This window comes from Polypterus senegalus, chromosome 10, assembly GCF_016835505.1.
Source record: "Polypterus senegalus isolate Bchr_013 chromosome 10, ASM1683550v1, whole genome shotgun sequence".
Taxonomy (NCBI): Eukaryota; Metazoa; Chordata; class Cladistia; order Polypteriformes; family Polypteridae; genus Polypterus; species Polypterus senegalus.
Genome location: NC_053163.1, coordinates 23,571,561 through 23,593,876, shown reverse-complemented (window position 1 = coordinate 23,593,876; position 22,316 = coordinate 23,571,561). Strand labels below are relative to the sequence as shown.

At 37.4% G+C, this 22,316-nt stretch overlaps 1 protein-coding gene across 5 annotated transcripts in view; it reads left to right on the top strand.

Annotated features, from left to right (window-relative positions):
- LOC120536952 (nuclear body protein SP140-like protein) overlaps window positions 1-21,944 on the top strand; it is a 35,016-nt gene extending 13,072 nt beyond the window's left edge. For 4 of the 5 annotated variants that reach the window (XM_039765533.1, XM_039765531.1, XM_039765530.1 and 1 more), the window contains exons 7-18: window positions 481-614; window positions 4,466-4,525; window positions 6,980-7,030; window positions 7,396-7,452; window positions 7,785-7,842; window positions 9,812-9,946; window positions 11,470-11,609; window positions 12,117-12,188; window positions 16,697-16,830; window positions 17,118-17,238; window positions 19,319-19,393; window positions 19,479-20,231. In XM_039765533.1, the coding sequence (XP_039621467.1) occupies window positions 481-614; window positions 4,466-4,525; window positions 6,980-7,030; window positions 7,396-7,452; window positions 7,785-7,842; window positions 9,812-9,946; window positions 11,470-11,609; window positions 12,117-12,188; window positions 16,697-16,830; window positions 17,118-17,238; window positions 19,319-19,393; window positions 19,479-19,742 (1,301 nt within the window). In that variant the 3' untranslated portion in view covers window positions 19,743-20,231. The other variant, XM_039765532.1, reaches the window with a different exon arrangement.
- Window positions 21,945-22,316: the final 372 nt, after the last annotated feature.

The following is a 22,316-nucleotide window of genomic DNA, read 5'->3' as shown; positions in this document are numbered from 1 at the left end:
AGAATTTAGAAACAATCTGAAATAGTAGAAATCAGGATATTACAGATCATGGAATTGTTCTACATGAATTGCCAGTGATTGATGGGTGGGTTGGGTAAGAAATTATTATGATAAAAGAAAAGTTTGTAATAATGGTATTGTTCTGGCTTATATACAGTTTTCAAATGGATATAAAACTACAGAGGGGTTTATTGGATAAGGTTAATGGCATGCTTAAAGAGGGAGATCTTTACTGTGTGACCTGTATCTGCTAAGAACTTCATCTTGCCTGGAGCGAAGCTTGATTAAAGTCGTAAAGCAGAGTGGTCTTCGTTCTCTAAACCTAAATACTTGATTAACCAGAATGGACTTTCATTAAAGAAATTGTATTTTTCTTAGCTGCTTGTTAAGTTTTTTGCCATTATAGTGCTTATTTTGGATACCAGTAAAGACAACATCTGAGCTGTGTACCCTTCATTAGCTACTGCTTCTTATTTACAGGAGAAGACTGCATATTTACAGAAGGCAAATGGTACTCACCAGGAGAATTTGAAGCATACGGTGGGAGGAGTAGCAGTAAAAACTGGAAAATTAGTATTCGTTGCAACAATGTTCCTCTGATCAAGCTAATAGAGGTAAGCTGAGTTAGAATATATTTGATCTCTCACTCAGTTCACTTGTTCAAATGTTGAGTTTATCTGTGTTGGGGAATATCAAGTCAAGTTGGGGAGCATGCACTGGTACAGTGCGTTGCCGCACCCACTACATGCCAAAACAACTCTGGATCCCGGTGGGCAACCCCCCAGGCAGACACGTGGTCCAGTCCCACCCTCTGGAAATGACCCTGTATGTGGCTTAGCCAGGTGTTATGTGGGTGACCCCTTGGCCTGGTCCAGCCACTCGGGTCCCCAACAATGAGGATCTTACGAGCTAGATCACCCTCGGGGAAACTCTCCACATGGCCATAGTGACGTAACTGACGCTCCCTCATAATGTAGGTAATGTGCCTCGTTCAGGACTACTTGAGCAACTGCTCATTTGACACAAAGTCAAACCAACGGTACCCAAGGATTTTCTGGAGAGACACAGTACCAAAGGAGTTTATCTTCGTCTCAGGTCACTGGATAGCGTCCATGTCTCACAACCATACAGCAAGACAGGAAGCACCAGGACTCTAAAGGCTTAGACCTTCACCCTTTTGCATAGATATCGGGAGTGCCACACACTCCTTTCCAGCAACATCATGACAGACCCCCGCCCCGGTTTCCCAATCCATCTACTGATTTCATAGGAAGAGTCACCAGAAACATGAATGTCACTGCCAAGGTAAGTAAACCTCTCGACAAGATCGACACTCTCCACAAACGGACACACTGATGATGGCTGTGCCCAAGAGGTCATTAAAGGCCTGGATCTTGGTTTTTACCCAGGACACTCGCAAGCCCAGATACTGACTCCTCGCTCAGTCTCTCGAGCACCCCGATCAGAGCCTCCATTGACTCCGCGAAGATCACAGGATCGTCGGCAAAGTCAAGATCCGTGAATCTTTCTTCACCAACAGATGCCCCACAGCCGTTGGACCCCAGGACCTTGTCCAACACCCAGTCCATACAAGCATTGAACAGAGTAGGAGCAAGAACACACCCCTGACAAACCCCAGAATCAACTGGGAAATACACAGAGGTTCTGCCTCCACAATGCACAGCACTCACAGTACCAGTGTACAGGCCGGCCATGATATCCAGCAACCTTGAGGAGATCCTGCAAACCCTCAGGATGTTCCACAGGGCAGCTCAATCAACTGAGTTGAACGCTTTATGAAAATTGACACAGGCTGCAAAGAAGCTCTGCCAATATTCGCGTTTGCGCTCCATGAGAACCCTCAGTGCCAGTATGCGGTCAATGGTAGACTTCATAGGCGTAAAACCAGACTGTTCCTGTCACTGGTAGGTGAGCAAGTGATCACGGATCCTATTGAGCATGACCCTAGCAAGGACTTTACCCAGCACCGAGAGCAGTGTTATATCCCCCTGTAGTTGCTGCAATCCAGGCAATCACCCTTCCATTTCCAGACAGGGATGAGAAGTCTAGTTTTCCAGTCAGCTGGGATGATGCTTCTGTAATTTTTTTTTTTTTTGACTACGTTTACAGTCGCATAAAACCAGTAGGGATCAGTAGTTGGACTCTTGTTTTTTTTTTTTGATTGGAGCATCTGGGTGATACTGTCAAATATGTGTTAACATGTTTGTTGCGTTTCCGCACACATACCTTACAACTGCTGAACAATGCTGTCCTTGTCTGATCTACCGCTCGCTCATTCTCCTTTTACTGTCATAATTAACTGGGAACCCAAAATGTTCCCACACAACTGATTTAAAACAAGCAGACTGGTCTTCCAGCTCATCTTTGGCATTTGTACTTGCCATAGTTTGACTGATTTTCGTGAGACACCAGTCAACTTGTAGCTAAACTTGCTGAAGACTTACAGTTTAAGGTTTCCATGTGGAACTCGCACTTGTAAATTTGGTTCCACATTACGTTAATCAGTCTTTGCACATTCGCTGGATATTCTCTGTATGACTGCATGTAGTACCATACTGTGGTGGTTTAGTACAAACACACATACCATTACAGCTTTACCAATATCTTCATCATTTTCATGATGTATCCTATAGAGCTAGCCTTCCACCTTAGGGAACAGATTGTAGTCACCTATCTGCAATAGGTGTGGTATCTCTTCAAATCCAGTTTCACATAATTACCCTTGCAATGTGTCCTGTGTGAGTTGAGACAATGTCATAAAGCTTAAAGGAGTTGGTCAGTTGTATTCCTCATTACTTTTCTGTCTACACAAAAGTGGGCCTTTTGAGGCATTTAATGAATATGGACTATATCCTCAACATCATAAAAATGCATGTGATCTTGCCTGCACTGGATTGAAAATTGAACTCCTTTGGAGGTGCAAAATCTCCCTACTTGTTGCTTAGACACTTGGTCATTGTGTTTATATCCATGTTTCATTCCCACCTATGAAGCACTTCTTATGAACTTGAGATTCTTTTTGGAACACTGTGGCAGTTGCTATAATAGATCCTATATATGAGGGAGACGGGATATTATCATTTTTTTCCATGAATTTTCAAGTGAAGCAGTGGATTGTAACCTTAGCGTGTCACACTTTAGACCCTTCTCAGCCTTTTGTTTTTTGTGTTAACAAACGTGTTTTTGGAGGACTACAGTTTAGCCTGCTATCTCGCAAAGGATTCCTGTCATTTTTAAGGATGTGTCCATGCGTCAGTGGTAGGGTGACCCGACAATTCAAGCTTCCTAGTATAGTCCTGATATAGGTGTTTAATAACATCCTCTTTTGAAAATCTGTGTCAAATATTTTTAGAATTGACTGCTAATTTCTGTTTAATTATGCAGACATTGTACATATACACATTTTTGAACACAGCTCCCTGCTAGTGCTACATCTCTGCATTATGTTTAATCACCTGTCAGATCAGTTAAATTCAGAAAAAAAAACACCCAATCAGAAGTCCTTTGTAAATTGAACAATCACACATATCAACCAGTCCACTTGCTTACAACCTAAAAAAAATTGCTTCAAATGAAATGGAGCTCTCAATGAACAACATGCAGCCCACCACCTCCTTCTTTGACATTCTGTTTTTGTAAATTATAGTGCACATGGAGGTACTGCCAGTAACACTGCTGATTTTGTGGTTATCAGCAATTAACTAATAAGATGACAGTGCAGTGTCTTCTGGATCTGTGGAATTTTTATAACGTGTGAGTAGCATTGCTGTGGGTGAAAAATATGGTTGTGTATTTTTAAACCAACATTTTAGCAGATAATTTGAAAATATATATGCTTGAGTCATTATAAGTTGCCCAAAACAAGCAGTAGCATCCCCCAGTCCCAATTTAGGTCGTGGAGAGTCCTCTTCCCCAGCGGCAAATGTAAAAGTGAATCTGGAAATGGATGGCCAAATTTTAACATTGAGAAGTTTTGTAATGCGTCTTTTGTCACAGTCAAAAAAATTTCTCAACAAAGAGTTTAACATATTAACGGATACAATATAGGTCATTTACTGTATTAAGTTATTTTGACAGCAACTAAAGTAAGAGAAGTTTCATATGAATGATAAAAACACTTAGATTTTTAGAAACTGCTTTATGTTAGTTGGCAACTCAACATTGGTCCTACGGGGTTAGACTTTTTCCCCCAAACTGGATCAGTCAGTTTGCTAATAGATAGACAATTTCTTCAGATGCCAGTACCTTGGATGTGAAGACTTAAAACTAAGGTATCCATTGGAAGATGTTTATCATTACTGGGATATATAATTTACTGCTGTTTTTCATTGAGATAATAGGGCCAATATATGGGTAAGAATCATCTGTGGTGCTTGCTATGATAGGCACTATTTAAGAGTGAGACAGGAATTTATTCTGTAATAAAATATTTTTCTTGTTACAGGCGGGACATTTAGAATCTCCTCCTTTCAAAAAGAGGAAAGTGGCACAGCATGCTAAAGGGGTAAGGGACGACTTGTGAGGCTTATTGGCTCTTAGTCCGTAAAGGGTTGTTTTCATATCATCTACCAGACCAAAGACTCTCTTTGGAGATGAATTATATTTGTTTTGATTTATAGCAAACAAAATGTTACATGATGAAATTTTTATTTAATTTTATGTCTTACTAGTTCAATAATAAGGGGCACTTTTTACTTTATCGTATACATAGTATAGAGAGAATTGGAATTGTGAAAAAATTCGACCTTGAGATTTTGATTAATCTTGAAATTTTAACCTTCCTGAGTCTGAAAATACAAAGTATAGACAAAGCATAGGAATTGTGAAAAAGAGATTTTGGTGAATTGTGACGTTTTACACCTTTTAATACCGTTTTTGAATTGTCTTGTCTGTGTGTAAACACGATAAATCGAAAATGTTTGACTAAGGTCAATGAGATTTTCAAAGTCAAAGCAAACTTTATTGTCATCTCAACCATAAACAAGTATACAGATAGACGGAATTGCGAAGCTCAGGGTCCACAGTGTAACAACATCCATCCATCCATCCATCCATTCATTCTCCAACCCGCTATATCCTAAATACAGGGTCACGGGGGTTCTGCTGGAACCAGTCCCAGCCAACACTGGGCACAAGGCAGGAAACAAACCCCAGGCAGGGCGCCAGCCCACCGCAGGTGTAACAACATGAAGTGCAAATAATGAATTAAAAATAGAATTAAAATGTAAAATTAAAACTCAAACAAGACAAGACATTGTGCAAAAACCAGACAAAGTAGTAGCAGCAATATTGACGTGTAGTAAGCAATATGAACATTGATGCAATGTATGGTATTTGCAATCTAGATACATAAATATAGTCAACAGATATGTAATACAATAAATAAATAATAGATATAGATAATACAGAAATGATCAGTGTATAGTTGTTTAAGACATCTGTAAACAATGACAGGACAGAATGTTTGTTTCACTGCAGAAGGATATCAAGAATGTAAACAATTTTGTACACCTGCATTATGTCAAAAATAAAGAATCCTCTCAACTTTTAGGCCACTTCTGGCAACCAGAAGTGGTACTTTAACTGAATACTTTTGATAATTTTCAAGTATACTGTGGTTATAATTATAGATGGATGATTCAAATTTCTACACAATATTAAAAACTGTATTCAATATAACACATCTTTCGATAATGGTTATTAATTTTAATTTAAACATAATCAATTTAACAATAACTTGTAAACATTGAACATACTATGTAAATATAAAGATGTAATGAGAATAATAAACTGCTACGTCCCTGTTGTGTTCCTAGTAATACATTTCATTTTATATACTGTATGTATATTTTTTTTTTATTTCTGCCATCATTATCATAACTAAATGTTGCTAATTGCAGTTTCACCTATAGCAATTTATTGCAACAAATATGTAATACTTTTCTATGTTTTTAGGTGACTACTGTATAACTCTTTTTACTTTGCACGTAATCTAGATAATGCATATGCACAATAATCTTGAAAAATTTCCACCACTGTTTTCAACCTGTGAAAATATAATTTTAGTATAAAGTTTGATTAGAAATACACAATCATTTATCGATATTATCAATTAGATATGATGAGAAACAAAGAGATGATATTTGAGAAATATTGCACAATTGGAAGTGGTTCTGATGACTTTTCATCTCTATGTCCGTATACAAGAGCGTCGAAGAAAGCACACTTTTGTTGTGTTTTGAAAATTGTATTTAAATAAAAATGTTGACCCAAGAAGAAGAAAAATTTTACAAACTGTGTACTTTGTAATCTTGTGGAGACTTGTGTGGTTTAAACATTTGGTGTGCTCCTTTGAACCACAGTTCCGGGAGGTTGTCTTATTCTATTAAAAAAAAAAAAAAGATTTCAAGTCCTCATTCCCTTTTCTTAATATACTGCAAGGGTCTTGTTATGAATTTGATAAAGACTTGCGATGGTTTCCAAGTTTGTTTGTGTTTCAGTTTTTGGAGCTGCATAATATTTAAATGTGTGTGTAGTACTGCTTCTCCTACTTATTGTTTGCTCAGGTGTAAACATCATCTTAATTAAGCAATGATGTGTATTGGCATGGATTTAGTAAAGCTGTACCCTTGGTGCAACATAAAGATCATTAACAGTACCAGATATTTTTGATGACATCTGAAATGGTCCATTTGGCAGTTTGTGTGAAGATACTGAGAAACTACTGAAATGTAACATTCTGTTTGCTCTGTTGGTTTCTTGTTGTTCTGTCTGTATTGGGTTTGGACCTCCCATGTCTTGACATTCAGTTGATTTTAATTAAGGCAAATGACTGCAATTGTCACTTTGTGAATTTAGTTTCTTGGTTTGTACCATACATGAATTTTTATCCTCAAATACATATGCTGACATTTTTAATGTGTAATTTTGCTTTATTCTTTGCATATTTCTTTCCTAGAAGGTGCCAAAAGCCCCTACAAAAAACAAAACTTCTGCTTCAGGGAATCCTGTGAGTATTAGCCCTTTTTAACCTTTCACTGCCACTTTAAGTTAAAGACCTTTCCATTTCCTATAAGTTATGGTGTACACAAGAAATCTTTAATTGTAAGAATGCTGGGGACATGAGATTACTGTGTTTTTAATTACCGCTTATGTGAAGGTCTTAGAACTGCCTGGGTTTGTGTGATGATTGAGGAAGAAAAAAATGAAAGCTTTTGGGATCCAGGTTTCCTTTTGTACACCAAATATAAAGCAGTGATGACACATTTATAAAACTCATAGTTGGAAAATCATTATTTTGCTATGAGCATATGAAAAGCACAAGTTGTAAATTTTCATGGTTTTACTCAGTATTTACTGTCTTCTTTACTACAGGCTTCAGAGCCTTCCACTATAAAGGTGAAAAGGAAACCAACAGGATCAGCTACCCAGGTGTGTATTGGACCCAGAATGTTTCCTTCCAGCTAAATCCAGCAGCTGATAACTATAATTAATACAGCAGAAGAACTTGCCTTGGCTGCAAATATTGGATACTAAGAAAACAGATGTATTAAACTTACCAGTTTTTTTCCTCCAATTCTTAGGCTAATGAAGCCATCAGTAGGTAGTCACTGGGCAGGATACATTATATTAGTTTACAATATTTTTATCACTTTTTGTTTATGTTTATGTATATGTTTTCTTGCTGCAGTTTGTACATATATGCAATGTTAGAAGTAACTGTTCCTAGCTGGGTGTTAGAATGACAAATCTTGTTTTACTAGCCACCACAGGACAAGGACATGCCTAGTAGCTCAAGTGCCTCAGAAAGTGAAAGCTCAGGTAAGATTAAGCACAGTGACTTTCATACTCTTAAGTTGGTAACAAAGTATTTCTTGAAAAGGCCGTATGCAGCATGGTTATACATGTGTAAAATGGTATTATGTATCAAATTAGCAAAACTAGCAGAAATTGGCTAACTGTGAAAAGAAGTTTAATTTGGGTTTGCAGTTCCTGGAGTGCTGCAGTAACTGCAGATTTTTGTTCCACTCACTTTCTTAATTATTAGCCAATTACTGGTGCTAATGGAAGCTCAATTTTTGACCTTAATTTTAATTGACTTACATTTTAAAATTATGAACCTTTCTGTCTGTGTGTGTGTTATTTTTTTTTTTCTTCATCAGCATCCAAATTCAAAATATAAGAGCAAGCATTTGAGTTTGATGACCCCGGCAGCTAACTGTCAGACTGTGCAAGACAAATGAGTAGTGCCAAATCCATACAGAATACAGAAATACTCGTCAGTAATTTTCTGCTTTCCCTTACACATTGGGGACTTGTGCCCACAGCTAACTATCTGAAAAGGTAATCTGCTTCCCAAAAGCCATCCACAACAGTTCATGCTGCACATACACTGCTTTGTATGCAGTAGTCTGCTTTCTTCTGTCAGTGCTGTCATGGCTTGAGCAGATGACTAAAGGTAAAACTGCAACTGCTGTGTTCAAAGGCAAAGCAGTATATGAAAACACAAGCTAAAGCACCATTCAATTTAGGAAAGACACAAATATTTAAAGCCAAATCCAGTATTTTGTTCTTATGTAACCATCCACTAAGTATTTGTCTTGACACACTTTAAAGCCTGTGGCAATACAATAGGTTATCCACCAGTGAGAACGTGTGGTGCACCCAATAACAAAAGTCAGTGAATATTTGCTGCATTTAATTAGCCAGTAATTTTGTCTGTTTTCCAGCATATTTTCTCTTCTGGTGAGCTGCATTATACATCTTTAGCAGTAGAGCAGAGTGATTTCCCAAGGTGGTGTTCTAGTCTGTTTCATCCTAAGTGAAGTACTGATTAGGAATAAAAAGTGATGTGACTTTGAACTAGAGACGTAGATCTCACTGCAAGGAAAAGTAGTTAGCCTGTGATGGGTGACAACCTTGTATGTGAGTTGGTCTGTGTGATACACTTTAAATGCCACTTGTCCTTTTCTACTGGTTACTCATTTGTGGCAAATTGTAGTAATTTTTATTTTTGTTTTATATATTTCTTGTTGACAGTTTAATTGTCTGCCACTGTCTCAAGATCATGTATTTACAAACAGTTTTTATCTATTTTTTTTTTTTTAGTAAAAAATGCTTCATAATTCCACAGAAAAGCTTTCAAGTATAATAGACACAAGTTTAAAACAACATTCATGTTTTCATTTTTACTTACTGCCCTATATAAAAGATTGTCTCAGAGAATTACAGGTAGTTAAGGTAAGTGATGAGTTACCAATACTGAAGTTCTTAAGTTACACATGTACATTTACATAAAGATAAATTGGGAAAGAAAGACCATACAGGAGAAAAACGTCCTCATTACTTGCTGGCAATTTTGTGGCTGATGTGGTTTTCTTGTTTTTCCTTTTTCTTTCTAAGTTTTATGATTCAGAGAAGGTTAGCTCAGATGTTTACATATAAAAACTGGTCACTGTCTATGGAAACATACATTCACTGCTGCTTGGATGAGCTCATTTCCATAAAGATAACATGTGTTGATTGAGCTGTCTTTTGATAAGTGAGGTTGACTTGCCATTTTGTACTAGGAATTGTGGCCTAATGGCAGAGTCGGTAGACTGCGATTCTGTGTTTTTGTTGATATATGGGACGTATACAGACCACACCATTTATTGTACAAGAATACAATTAAAAGCAATGAAATAGCAAAGTGGGTAGTTGGTAGTTGCATTGTATGATTTTTTGCCTTTCTGTTTCTATTTACATTTTCCTAGAAGTCATCTAAAATGTATATATTTTTTCATATAAGAAATTGATACAGATGAAGATGACGATGATGAGGAAGAAGATGATGAAGGGGAGTGTCCTATAGCTAAACTTAAAAAATTTCCAGTAACTTGTGGATCTGCTGAGGGAGTCCTACACAAGCATCGCTTTGCCACAGGTAAACCTGTTTCCTACTCTGTGTTAGAAGCATTTAAGAAATATTGACTGAAGATGAACAGTTTCTCTCAAATAGTTTTCTAATAGAGCATATTCTAAAAAAAGAAAGCTGAATTGTATTTGCACACTCAAATTGCACTTTTTCCTAATCATTCTGATCAGTGGAGCTTTCTTCAACTAAACCTAAGGCAGAAGTATTTCTTGATTGTATGTTTTCCCATAGTGATAACAATGATGAAAATATGACCGACTTATTACACAGACACAGTGAAGCTTAGTGTGTTAATAGGTCAAAATGTGAATGTTTTTTTTTTTTTTTTAACTTTTTTCTACCAAATTCAGATTTGTAGTATTTCAGAGCGAAATAAAGGCTGCTTCAGTCTGGCCTGTAGATTCATTATTACATGTACTTTGATAAGACTGAAAAGTCCCCACCTGGTCTAGCCTGAAATGCTGTCAGTTTACCATTATGATAAAGCAGTCAAACGTGGGAGAAACACTTAAAAGTACTGTACTTGGGGGTTCCTCATTCTCATTATTGTATTATATAAAATAATTAATAAACTGTGTAATTGATTTAACCAGGAAAAGTAAATAGATATGCAGGGTGTACTTACAACTTGCAAGACTGAGAGTGATGCTGTTCAGATGATGAAAGGAAAATATCAATCATATAAAAAAATTCAGCACATTAAGTGTTTTATTATAGCTTTTTTTAATCTTTGACCTTTTTAGAGCTTAATGAGAAATCTTTTATGATATTTCGTTTTTAGCTAACACAAATTAACTTATTTTTTGTATGTGCATCATCATATTACAAATCTTGTGTGTTTTGCATTGGACAGACTTCGACTCCCACACCAACTATTTAATGAAAAAAGTTCCATTTAAAACCAAATTATTTTAAAATCAAATTTAAATAGGGGCATCACAATGGTACAGTGGATATCACTGCTTCTTCATATGTCTAGATGCTTGTGTCCAAATCTGGTCCCATGTCATTGCCTGTACCTCTGGATTTTTCTCCCACACTTAAAAGATGTATACATTAATTACACAGTAATTGAGTTAGTACAAGTATGCTCAGCAATGAACTGGCATTCTATCTGGGTTTGGTTCCAATCTTGCACCCAGTGTGTCCCCTGATAGGCACCAGCTTTTCATAGCTCTAAACTGAATAGGATCCATAAAACATAGTCTGTGTAAGGCATTATGTACCTAGGTATATTCTTGTGTATTTTTATACCTTTAATAACCAAATAGGAATGAAATTTACAATATTAATCAGTGTTTTGGATAAATAACTGATATTGGGGAATTTCCACAAAGGTGATTCACTGCTTATTATTTTTAATTGGATATTGAGTATACTGGGAGAATACATAGTCATTTCTAATTGTTTTATCCTGACCACATTTTATAAACATTTGTTTTTTGTAACACTTATCTACTAAATAAATTAACCTTTAAAGTGTGAGAGTGTGGTTGTTTTATTTAAACCTCTGTTAATGCCCTCTTGACCAGGGACATGTGGAAAATGCATCAGGACAGAGCAGGGCTGGTTCACACCTACTGATTTCTTAAAACTGGATGACACTGTATCTGATAAGTCATGGAGAAGAAGCATTCAGTTTAATGGAAAAGCAATACTGTACCTCATTGAGGTTAGGAGTTTTTTTTCTATTCAGTTCTCTGAACAAACTACAATATATATGAATAATGTTCTCCATTTGGAAAGTAATTTTGAATAGAACAATCTAAAGTATGGTGTTGTGCATGAAACATTTACTTTTTTTTGGTTTTACTAGAACATTTGTTTTATTGTTTTCTAATGTAGTAACACTTCCCCTGTGTGATTTAATCATTGATTTTGTTGATATTTTGGACAGTTTTACAAATAAATTCAAATTTTATTACAGCCATCCTCACATTTCTGATATTCATTTGAAAGTCCTTAAACAGGAGCATAACTTGTGTATATTGTGTTTTTTTATAAATACCTGTTTTTGAAAATCTGTATCTCCTTTTTGTTGATATTCAGAATAAATTAGGAGACTGATGTTAGAGACAGTGAATAAATGGTACTACTATATTTTGTTTGGCTGTAATTAGAAGTGACAAATGTGAGGTTTTCAATATAGTCATTTCTATATTTATTTTTTTTTTCCTAGAAAAAGATTCTAGAACCTCACTCGCTCATTTGCCATTGCAGAATATGCAAGTCAGTTGACGTTAACAACTTGGTAAGTAAGCATGCTCTTTTAATTTTGTGATATTGTGATGTCATACCCTGAGTTGTAAGCAATGTTATCAATAGAAAGTTATTTTGGGTCTGTATTACTATGGCTTGGCTTATTATTTTTTATGTATTTATTTTACACGTTTTAAACCTGATAAAGCAATTGCTACTATCATAATATGGGGGTCTTTGAATGAATATTCCAGACAAAAATTATATTTCTTTGAATATGTTAGACACCCAACGTAGTTTGTAATGATGGCCAAGAAAAAATTTTAAACTCCTGTTTTTATGGAGAAATGTCATAACAAGTACATGATAGAACAGGACCCAATAGTGACCAATACTGGACCACAGCAAACAGTGCCAACAGGATTCTTGGAAAAAATGATGATGCATTACTCATTTCACATAATCCAGAGGTCAAGTCATCTAGTTATATGCTCACAGCGTGCAAAATGGATGTTTTTTTGGTAAATAATTGTCAAATAAATAACTGGTAATCGTCAACTTACCTACAGTGCATCTGGGAAGTATTCACAGTGCATCACTTTTTCCACATTTTGTTCTGTTACAGCCTTATTCCAAAATGGATTAAATTCATTTTTTTCCTCAGAATTCCACACACAACACCCCATAATAACAACATGAAAAAAGTTTACTTGAGGGTTTTGCAGATTTATTAAAAATAAAAAAATTGAGAAAGCACATGTACATAAGTATTCACAGCCTTTGCCATGGAGCTCAGGTGCATCCTGTTTCCCCTGATCATCCTTGAGATGTTTCTGCAGCTTAATTGGAGTCCACCTGTGGTAAATTCAGTTGATTGGACATGATTTGGAAAGGCACACACCTGTCTATATAAGGTCCCACAGTTGACAGTTCGTGTCAGAGCACAAACCAAGCATGAAGTCAAAGGAATTGTCTGTAGACCTCTGAGACAGGATAGTCTCAAGGCAAAAAACTGGGGAAGGTTACAGAAAAATGTCTGCTGCTTTGAAGGTCCCAATGAGCACAGTGGCCTCCGTCATCCGTAAGTGGAAGAAGTTCGAAACCACCAGAACTCTTCCTAGAGCTGGCCGGCCATCTAAACTGAGCGATCGGGGCAGAAGGGCCTTAGTCAGGGAGGTGGCCAAAAACCCGAATGTCACTTCTTTCAGAGCTCCAGAGGTCCTCTGTGGAGAGAGTAGAACCTTCCAGAAGGACCGCCATCTCTGCAGCAATCCACCATTTGGGCCTGTATGGTAGAGTGGCCAGATGGAAGCCACTCCTTAGTAAAAGACACATGGCAGCCCGCCTGGTGTTTGCCAAAAGGCACCTGAAGGACTCTCAGACCATGAGAAACAAAATTCTCTGGTCTGATGAGACAAAGATTGAACTCTTTGGTGTGAATGCCAGGCATCCCTAAGCATGGTGGTGGCAGCATTATGCTGTGGGGATGTTTTTCAGCGGCAGGAACTGGGAGACTAGTCAGGATAAAGGGAAAGTTGACTGCAGCAATGTACAGAGACATCCTGGATGAAAACCTGCTCCAGAGTCCTCTTGACCTCAGACTAGGGCGATTGTTCATCTTTCAGCAGGACAACGAACCTAAGCACACAGCCAAGATATCAAAGGAGTGGCTTCAGGACAACTCTGTGAATGTCCTTGAGTGGCCCAGCCAGAGCCCAGACTTGAATCCGATTGAACATCTCTGGAGAGATCTTAAAATGGCTGTGCACCGAAGCTTCCCATCCAACCTGATGGAACTTGAGAGGTGCTGCAAAGAGGAATGAGCGAAACTGGCCAAGGATTGGTGTGCCAAGCTTGTGGCATCATATTCAAAAAGGCTGTAATTGCTGCCAAAGGTGCATCGACAAAGTATTGAGCAAAGGCTGTGAATACTTATGTACATGTGATTTGTCAGTTTTTTTTTATTTTTAATAAATTTGCAAAACCTCAAGTAAACTTTTTTCACGTTGTCATTATGGGGTGTAGTGTGTAGAATTCTGAGGAAAAAAATGAATTCATTTTGGAATAAGGCTGTAACATAACAAAATGTGGAAAAAGTGATGCGCTGTGAATACTTTCCGGATGGCACTGTATGTGTCTTGTGACCATTCAAGTTACGCCGCTACCTCAACTTACAGAAAAACTTCAGTTTTTGCCATACCAGCTCTGTATGCTGTAACTCATTCATCTCAGTTTATCACCTGCAGAAGTTTCAACTAAATTCAGATACATTTGTCTTACAATTACAGGAAAAAAGGGCAATTGATCTTGACCAACGAATGAAGGTGATCAAGCAGTAAGAGAGGTGAAAGAAAGCGAATGCAATTGCATGTGACTTTAAGTAATCCCATTGTAACAGGTGTTTACTGCACGCACTGTAATTCTGTGCTCTGGCTTTGAATTCGGATAACCTCTGAAGCTTCTGCATTGTGACTCATGATGTGCCGCTTCATGTGGATTGCCACAAAGGGGTAGTGAAACCACACAGAACTCCTTTATCTGTTAATGCTTATTATTTACAGGCTGAAATATTAAAACAGAAAACATACGAGTGCTCACACTCTGCTAGTACAATTTCTCCTCTCACAGTTAATACAATGAGAACTGGGAGAGGCTCACACTGATGACGTAACATAACACAGACAAAGAAAGGATCTGTGAAGCTGTTAAAGGTTTGGCATCCATGTGAGTGACAGTAATAATGAAACAAAATAATGCAATAAAAAATATTTACCAAAAAAAATCTACACAGTGTGCTAAGAATGAAGATAAAAAAAGGATATAAAACAAACAATATGGCTTAATGGAATTTATTATACAGTAGTACATATGTCCAGATCAACTTATGACCTGTCCGTCAGAACCAAACATGGTCATAAGTTGACGACAACTTTGTAGTCCACAAACTGAAGGCCCTTCACATGGTGTCATGCTTTGGACTTGTTGACCCACGTTTCTGCCTCATTCATTGGTCAGGAGTCCTGTCTTCAAGTCAAAGGCAATACCTTTTGTGAAGGGGCTTCATGTTTGTAAGAATATCACTGGATAACCTACTGTACATGTGAATTATGTGACATAAGTAACATGCTTTTTTCATAGATGCTTTTGATATAGTTTGCTGTTGTCCAGCTTTGGCCACCACTGGGTCTTGTTCTATCAGAAAAATGATGTCCATTCTCTTCAAAAGTATGAGATTAAAAATGTTTCTTTGCCATCAGTACAAACCATAGTGGGTAAGTAACATAAAGGAGTATTCCACCCAAAAAAATTTTTTAGGGTGTGTACATTTTGCCACGAGGTTCAGAAGATACCCATTTCCATAAGCATCAAAATCTTTGTGTGTGACTTCAGCATCCTTCAACTCCAGTGTCTTAATATGCATGTCTGAAGAATGACTGAATGAGTAATGAAATACATTAAAGAGTTTAATGAACTATGAAATACAGTCATGCGCCAGTTTACGGGTGACTGAATTGAGGCACTTCATACTTATGTTAAAGGATGAAAGGGAAACAATATTATTACTCGCAGGGTCTCGTAATTTCTGACTCTTGGGGTCTCCTTTAAGGTTTGATGTGAACAAAAACTACCTTCACGAACCAACTGCGTTAAACTCTGTCGCGACCCACACAGCCGTGATTGCAATGACCTGTATGTACAAAGTTGTGACCGACATGCAGCCAAATGGCTAGTCCCAAATGGAGCCATATTTTGGTGCATGACTGTATTAAAGGGATGTAAGTTGATGGGCTTGGATGCATTTGTTCTTTTAGAAACTGCATAGGATTTTCAAACCCCAGAGCCAATCAATGCAGCCTTGGACCCTAGCGCAAGAATCGGCCATGGACATAAAGTATTTCGTGCAGCCACAATCTCATGCAAAATAAATTCTGTCTAATAGACGTAATAACATAAGTGTCTTCAGGATATAGAAGTTAATCTGTCGTATCTAGAAAATAAGTCAAATAAACAGGACGTGAACATGCAAACATTAGAATGCAAGTCTGAGATATAAGAGGAGACCTTTCAGTCCATCACACTCTTTTGGTTAGCTAATAGCTACATTTTCAAAGCATCCCTTTCAGACACAGATAAAGTTTGTCCTATCTTCCATTCTACGTGCACTTCCCTTTTTCATTAGTGTCCTTGACTTGCTCCTTACACTAACACAGTTCTGCTAGGCTGACTTTCTCAATATCTTTGACCGAATTTTGAAGTCCTTTATTAAGTTCCCACACAACCTTCTGTATTCAAGACTAAAGAGTAATTCCCTAAGCCTATCCAAATGCATCATGGTATTTAGTTCAGCAGTGTGCCCTGTATGAACAGTAAACTGGACACTGTTCAAACTTGGGAATCTGGAGCAGTAAGACAGCAGCAGTTACCACTGTAGCACAGTGTCGCAGTTTGTACCTGAAACTGTTGAAGTAGCAATGAGTGGCTTTAGCAATATTCTGAACCTTTGCCTTAACCTGAGCATAGTTCTTTCTATTGGAATGTGTCATGGTTTTGTTTCCACAGCAAGACAATGATGACGAGTGTGGCATTTGCAGCCAGGCGGGATCTCTAGTTTGCTGTGATCAGTGCCCCAGAGCTTTCCATCCTGAATGTCATGTTCCCTCAGCAGAGAAGGAGGCTGAAGAGGTTTCTCCCCGGTCAGTATGGTTCTTAATGTCTCTCTTTACAAAATTGTTTGCTAATCAGTGCTGTATACAGATCATCTTAAGGGGCATCTCTTTGAAAAGGTGTTTCTTTGTGAGATTTTTCAAAGTGGTGGTTTTTAAATAGTCTTCTTAATGAGCATGACATCCTTGTGGTGTGTTTAACTTAAGTCCCCTGCAGTTCTGTTACTAATAATTTTCTAAAAAAAATTACACAGCTTTGCATGCTATACATTTTTCCTTTTTTCTTTTTTTGTTTTTACCCCGTCTGTTATCTTTAGTGAGAAATGGTGCTGCACGTTCTGCAAGTTTAATGAAAGTCGTAAAACCTTACCAGCTTTTGCAAGGCCAGGTTTCACTCAAGCAGTTGTGTTCAACTTTCCAGTGCAGGATCACTTATTGGTAAGTCTATTGGTGTTGCTGATTTTATTTCACTGTTTTAAAAGCATCCTCTTAAATTCTGTGGCAGTACTGTAAATATGGTCATGATGTTTGGGTCAGTATTCAAAAATGGAATTCTGTTTTCTAAACCTTCTTAACTAGCCATAGGTCTTGAACTTTTTGTTGGTCGCATGTGAGTTAGGTTGCACTGTAGGTTCCACTGCACCTCTCTTTAGATTTTGTGTTAAAGCATGACAAACATGACATAAAAACTTCACATAAAATCGTTGCACTTTTAGGCTTAGGATTTTAAATATATAGAGTAGATATAACTTAGACCAATTTGCAGAGATCTGTTTTCACTTTTTCTGTTGATGAGTGTAAAAAGGGACACAAAATGTGAAAACTTGTGAAAATGGGGGGAGTACGTTTCTATAGGCATTGTATTTAGAATTGGGTGACTAGAGAGAATGAGGATCATGTAAAAAGTTCATTTTAAGCATAATCGTTTTGTACATCAACCAGGTGCCAAATATGTATGTGATAACTTCTTCTTTTATCACTAGACTAGTGATATACCATTTATTACTATTCTATATCTTAAAATAATTTTATGCATTAAATGCATAAACAGAGTTTTCTGCTTGAATAGACTCACTTGCATGGCACTAATTATTTTGCTTAGAAGCCAGGCTTGATCATTCAGCTATGTGTTACATCCATACATTATCCCCTCCCTACATTGCAATGATTTAGGTGCACAGTAGAACTCAAGTGATGCATTTTGTTAATCAATATAAACTTTCCTGGACTTTGAGCACAGGTTAGTTTTGCCACACATTCAGTGTAATTTTGCCTTGGTGTGAGTTTGCTCTTCCTTTTGCTGATAATAGTGACATTTTAAAAGTCAGTCGGTCATTTTCTAACCCACATAGTCCTGAACAGGGTCACTGGGGCTACTGGAGTCTATCCCAGCTAGCATAGGATGCAAGGCAGGAACAAACCCTGGACAGGGTGCCAGTCCATTCACAGGGCAAACACACACATACTGTACATACAAACCCACCAGCCACACACTAGGACCAATTTAGGATTGTCATTTTACATAACCGGCATGTCTTTGGACTGTGGGAGGAAACTGGATAAGCAGGGGAAAACCACGCAGGCACAGGGAGAACATTCAGATTCCATGCAGAGAGGACTCGGGACACAAACCCGGGCCTACTTACTGTGACGCGCCACTGTGTCACCCGATTTTAAAAGTGTATTTCAGAATATTAATATTTATGGTTGTCATGAACCATTTCAGTCCAGACATTTTGCACTGTGGTAACTGCCGGCAATCAGTCGCAAATCCACAATGAGAAGTAGCTCCTCACCACTTTTAACAAGAGAGAATCTCATACTGGATTGGTCGTCAATACATGGGTGTTGCTGTTTGTGGTAGCTCTGGATTACACAGTGGCCTGCTTTACCTTTACCATGACGGTTATTTGCCCTAATCAGAGCAAATTAACATTACGACATTTGAATTTATCAAAAGTTTATACTTCTCTTGATGCCATGGGTAGAACAGGTTTCAGATTCCTACACCTTAGAAGTGGATCAAACAGGTCTTGGGAGTGCTGGATGGATAGCACATTTCTGCAGTCACTGTGTTCTGCCAATGCAAGCCTAACCCTAATCCAAGCGATGTCTACCCAGTAGTTTTTATTTGGTGCAGTGCTGGTTTAAAGCTTTAGTGCACAGAGTTTGTTTTATGTTCAAGATATAAAAACATGTCCTGACAGGAGGCTGTTGTATCTTTATACTTTGGTCACACAGTTAACTGAACAATGAGCGACCAATGCTGCACAAAGACAAATTTTCAGGTTTCAAAAGATGAGCCCCAAAACAAAGTAATGTCTGTTGTGTTTTTTTTTTGTTGCTTTTTTTAATTTTTATTTCAATAAAACAACATTCAGCAACTCCTTTCTTCCTCTACTTCCTCTAAAAGAGGCTGCATTTAAAAGCTGACTTGAAGATTCAAGCACAAAATTACTTAAGTACTCTGTTAACATTTTTAGTAACCAAATTACTGTTTTTTTGTTTGTAATAACAGAAGTGCCAGTACCTTTTGATTAAACTATACAGTGAGGATAAAAAACGTATCTTTGGTCCCAATCCCAATTATACGGTAAGTCAACATGTAACAGTATACAGAAATCTGTCACTGTTTCCAAATGTTTAAACTCTTTAACATGTAGACCTTTTGTTAATAGGTGAAGGATTATTCAGAATATATAGAGAAACCAATGTGGCTGGACAAAATCAAGGAGAAACTGACCAGTGGTCTGTATGATACTGTTGAGCAGTTTGTTAAAGATATTCACCTCATATTCGGCAACTGTGCTAAGTTCAATAAGGTAACACTTCATTTCTTTATGAATGATGAGGATGAAAATGAAAAATGTGTATCAGTCACTCAAATGCTGCCCACTTTTACATTTTGCCTTACTTGTGGCACACCCCTCTCTCACTTGTAATAGACTGGTGATATGAAAGCTTCAGATCTGCTAAAGAATTCTCAAGCCGTAACTCTAGATTATTGCAGCCCAAGCTTAACTCTTCGCTATTTTGTTTGTTAAAAAATACAATTGGCAGACAACAGAGATGGACATGAAAGACAAAGCGTCATGAACAGCAGCTGCTCATTTAGTTCTGCTGGTACCAGGGGGCTATTTATCAGATGTAAGAGAATCAGAGCATAAAGGATACGTTTGTGATACCAAACAAGGTATACTTTATAGCATTTGGCACGTATTGTAAAGTTAAAAGCTTTAAAAAAAATATAATCTGCTTTACATTGGAGACTATGGGGCACAGAGGAAATGCTTAAAAATTAACAAATATGGTTGTGACTCTTGACAATTATTTATTTATTTTTATGGTGCATCTGGGACCCCCCTAAAAACCTGCCTAAATGTCAAACTCCGCCCATGAAAGACATTTACATTTTTTTTTTTTTTTCCCCCAAACAGGATAATAAATTTGGAAAAATTGGGCAGGTCCTCAGAAGTACATTTGATGCCGATTTTAAGCATGTGTTTGGCTTGCAGTAGTGCCACTAGAATGCAGTGAACCACATTTTGAGTCGCCCTGCTGCCTCCTGACAGAAGATCCAGTAGTTAATATCTGAAGATTCAAGTCAATGATCCCATGTGATGTGCTCTTAATTTCAGTTACAGCAAAACCGCTTCCAATTTCAGCTCCCAAGGTTTTCTACCACAGCCACTAACTTGGAATGCAATCCTGAACAGTCCATTCACCCATGCAACCCACCCACCCCCACCTCCCCCAGTGAGGAGGTGACACTTCAGAGTGGACGTCCCAATTGAAGCGACTTTGCCATACTTGTTAGGTTTTCTGCTCCGCATTGATGTGAATAAGTGAGAGTAGGTGGTTCATTTGGATGCAATAGAATTGTACAATGTTATGTTTTAAAGTACTGCACACTGGGTTAGGTCATATTTTATGTTCTGTCTGGAATTTGATTGTAGTTTTTTTTTTTTCCCCCCCTGATTATATAAATATATATATAAATACATATATATATATATATATATATATGTAGTATTTGCTTAACTATGTTATAGCTTATTTTTGCTACAGTTAACAGCAAAAAAGAAAACTTTCCACTTTTTTTATGACAGGCTGATGAGCAAATGTCAATTTCCTCTACTTGTATTTTTGACTTTTATTACTAGAACTTTATTTTGGATACTTGGCTTTGACGAGATTTTGCATCTTTTTAATGTGTCAATTGTATATTCCGGCATCTCCACATCTGCACTCTCAGTTGGTCCAAAGTGAGGAAGGCAGACCTTTTGATTTTGATTTTTAATATTTTGTGTTACGTTCTTTGTTTTGTGGCAGGAGTGTGTGCAGAAAAAGTGATCCTTTTTAATTTGCTGTTTAAAAAATGTTTATGTCATGCTAAAACAACAAAAACCAATATGTACAAACCTTGGCATTTTGATGCTGAAACAATCAGTGAATTTTGTTTTCTCAATGAGAATTTTTTTGCACTTAACTATGGAGTTTCTGCCATGCTGGTTTACTTTATCCTCCCATCCTGAGATTCTGATTCGATATTGTTGCTGAATGTTGCCCACTATCATTGTGTCTCAATTGCGTGAAGGGCTCTAGAACGGTTCTTGGTTTCCTGTGCTGGCAGCAGCGGTTCAATATGTGTTTATGTGTATATACATATGCATTCAGTGTAATTAAAATTGATCAGAATGTGAAAAAAAGATGTGGCACCCCCTGCTCAGGTACTAAACTTGCACGATGAGTTTTTAAAAAGATGGTTGTATTGTCTACTAACTGATGGTCCAAACAAGTACAGAATGTGACGAGAAGCACTTGAGTACTTGCACTGTTTGCAATGGTCATGTAAAAGAAAAATAAAGTCTGCTGTAACTTCATTTGGAAAAGCAATATCCCCTAATTCAATAAGTGACTTGTGCAAATGCAACTGCTTGAGCTGCACAATAATTCAAATGTAAATGTTTTGCTTAATGGTTAAGGGAGTGATTAACGCTTGCTCTGCACACACCCCTTCTAGCTGTGTAATTAAAAAGTTGTGGATTTCCTTTTTCTTCATCAAGTACATTTTCTGAGTACTTTTGTATTTTTATAAACAGCACTGACAAAATCTCAGTTGAATAAAGTGACTTTTCCCAAAATCCTTTTGCTGGATAATTCCTCTGGTAGCCTTGGTCAGGTAAGAAGTAAAATGGTGTGTCAGAATAGCAGAAATAGCTGTTTGGCAGAAATTGAGCCTGTACATGTGGACAAGCTGAAGCACCACATTCACTTCAGTGTCAGTCCTTGGCACCAAGATTGGCTTTAATAAGGTTAGCCTAAATTAACTAAATGGAATCTTTCATTCTTTTAGTAGCACTGCAAAACCCCAGGTTGTAAAGGATGTCAAACTTGATGAATGTAGTTGCTGATCTCATCACCTGAGGATGTCTAATTATATGACTCTTAATTGCAGGGGATGGAGAAATCAGACAAATGCATGATGTCTTTCTGGAAGTTTCACATTTCCAAAG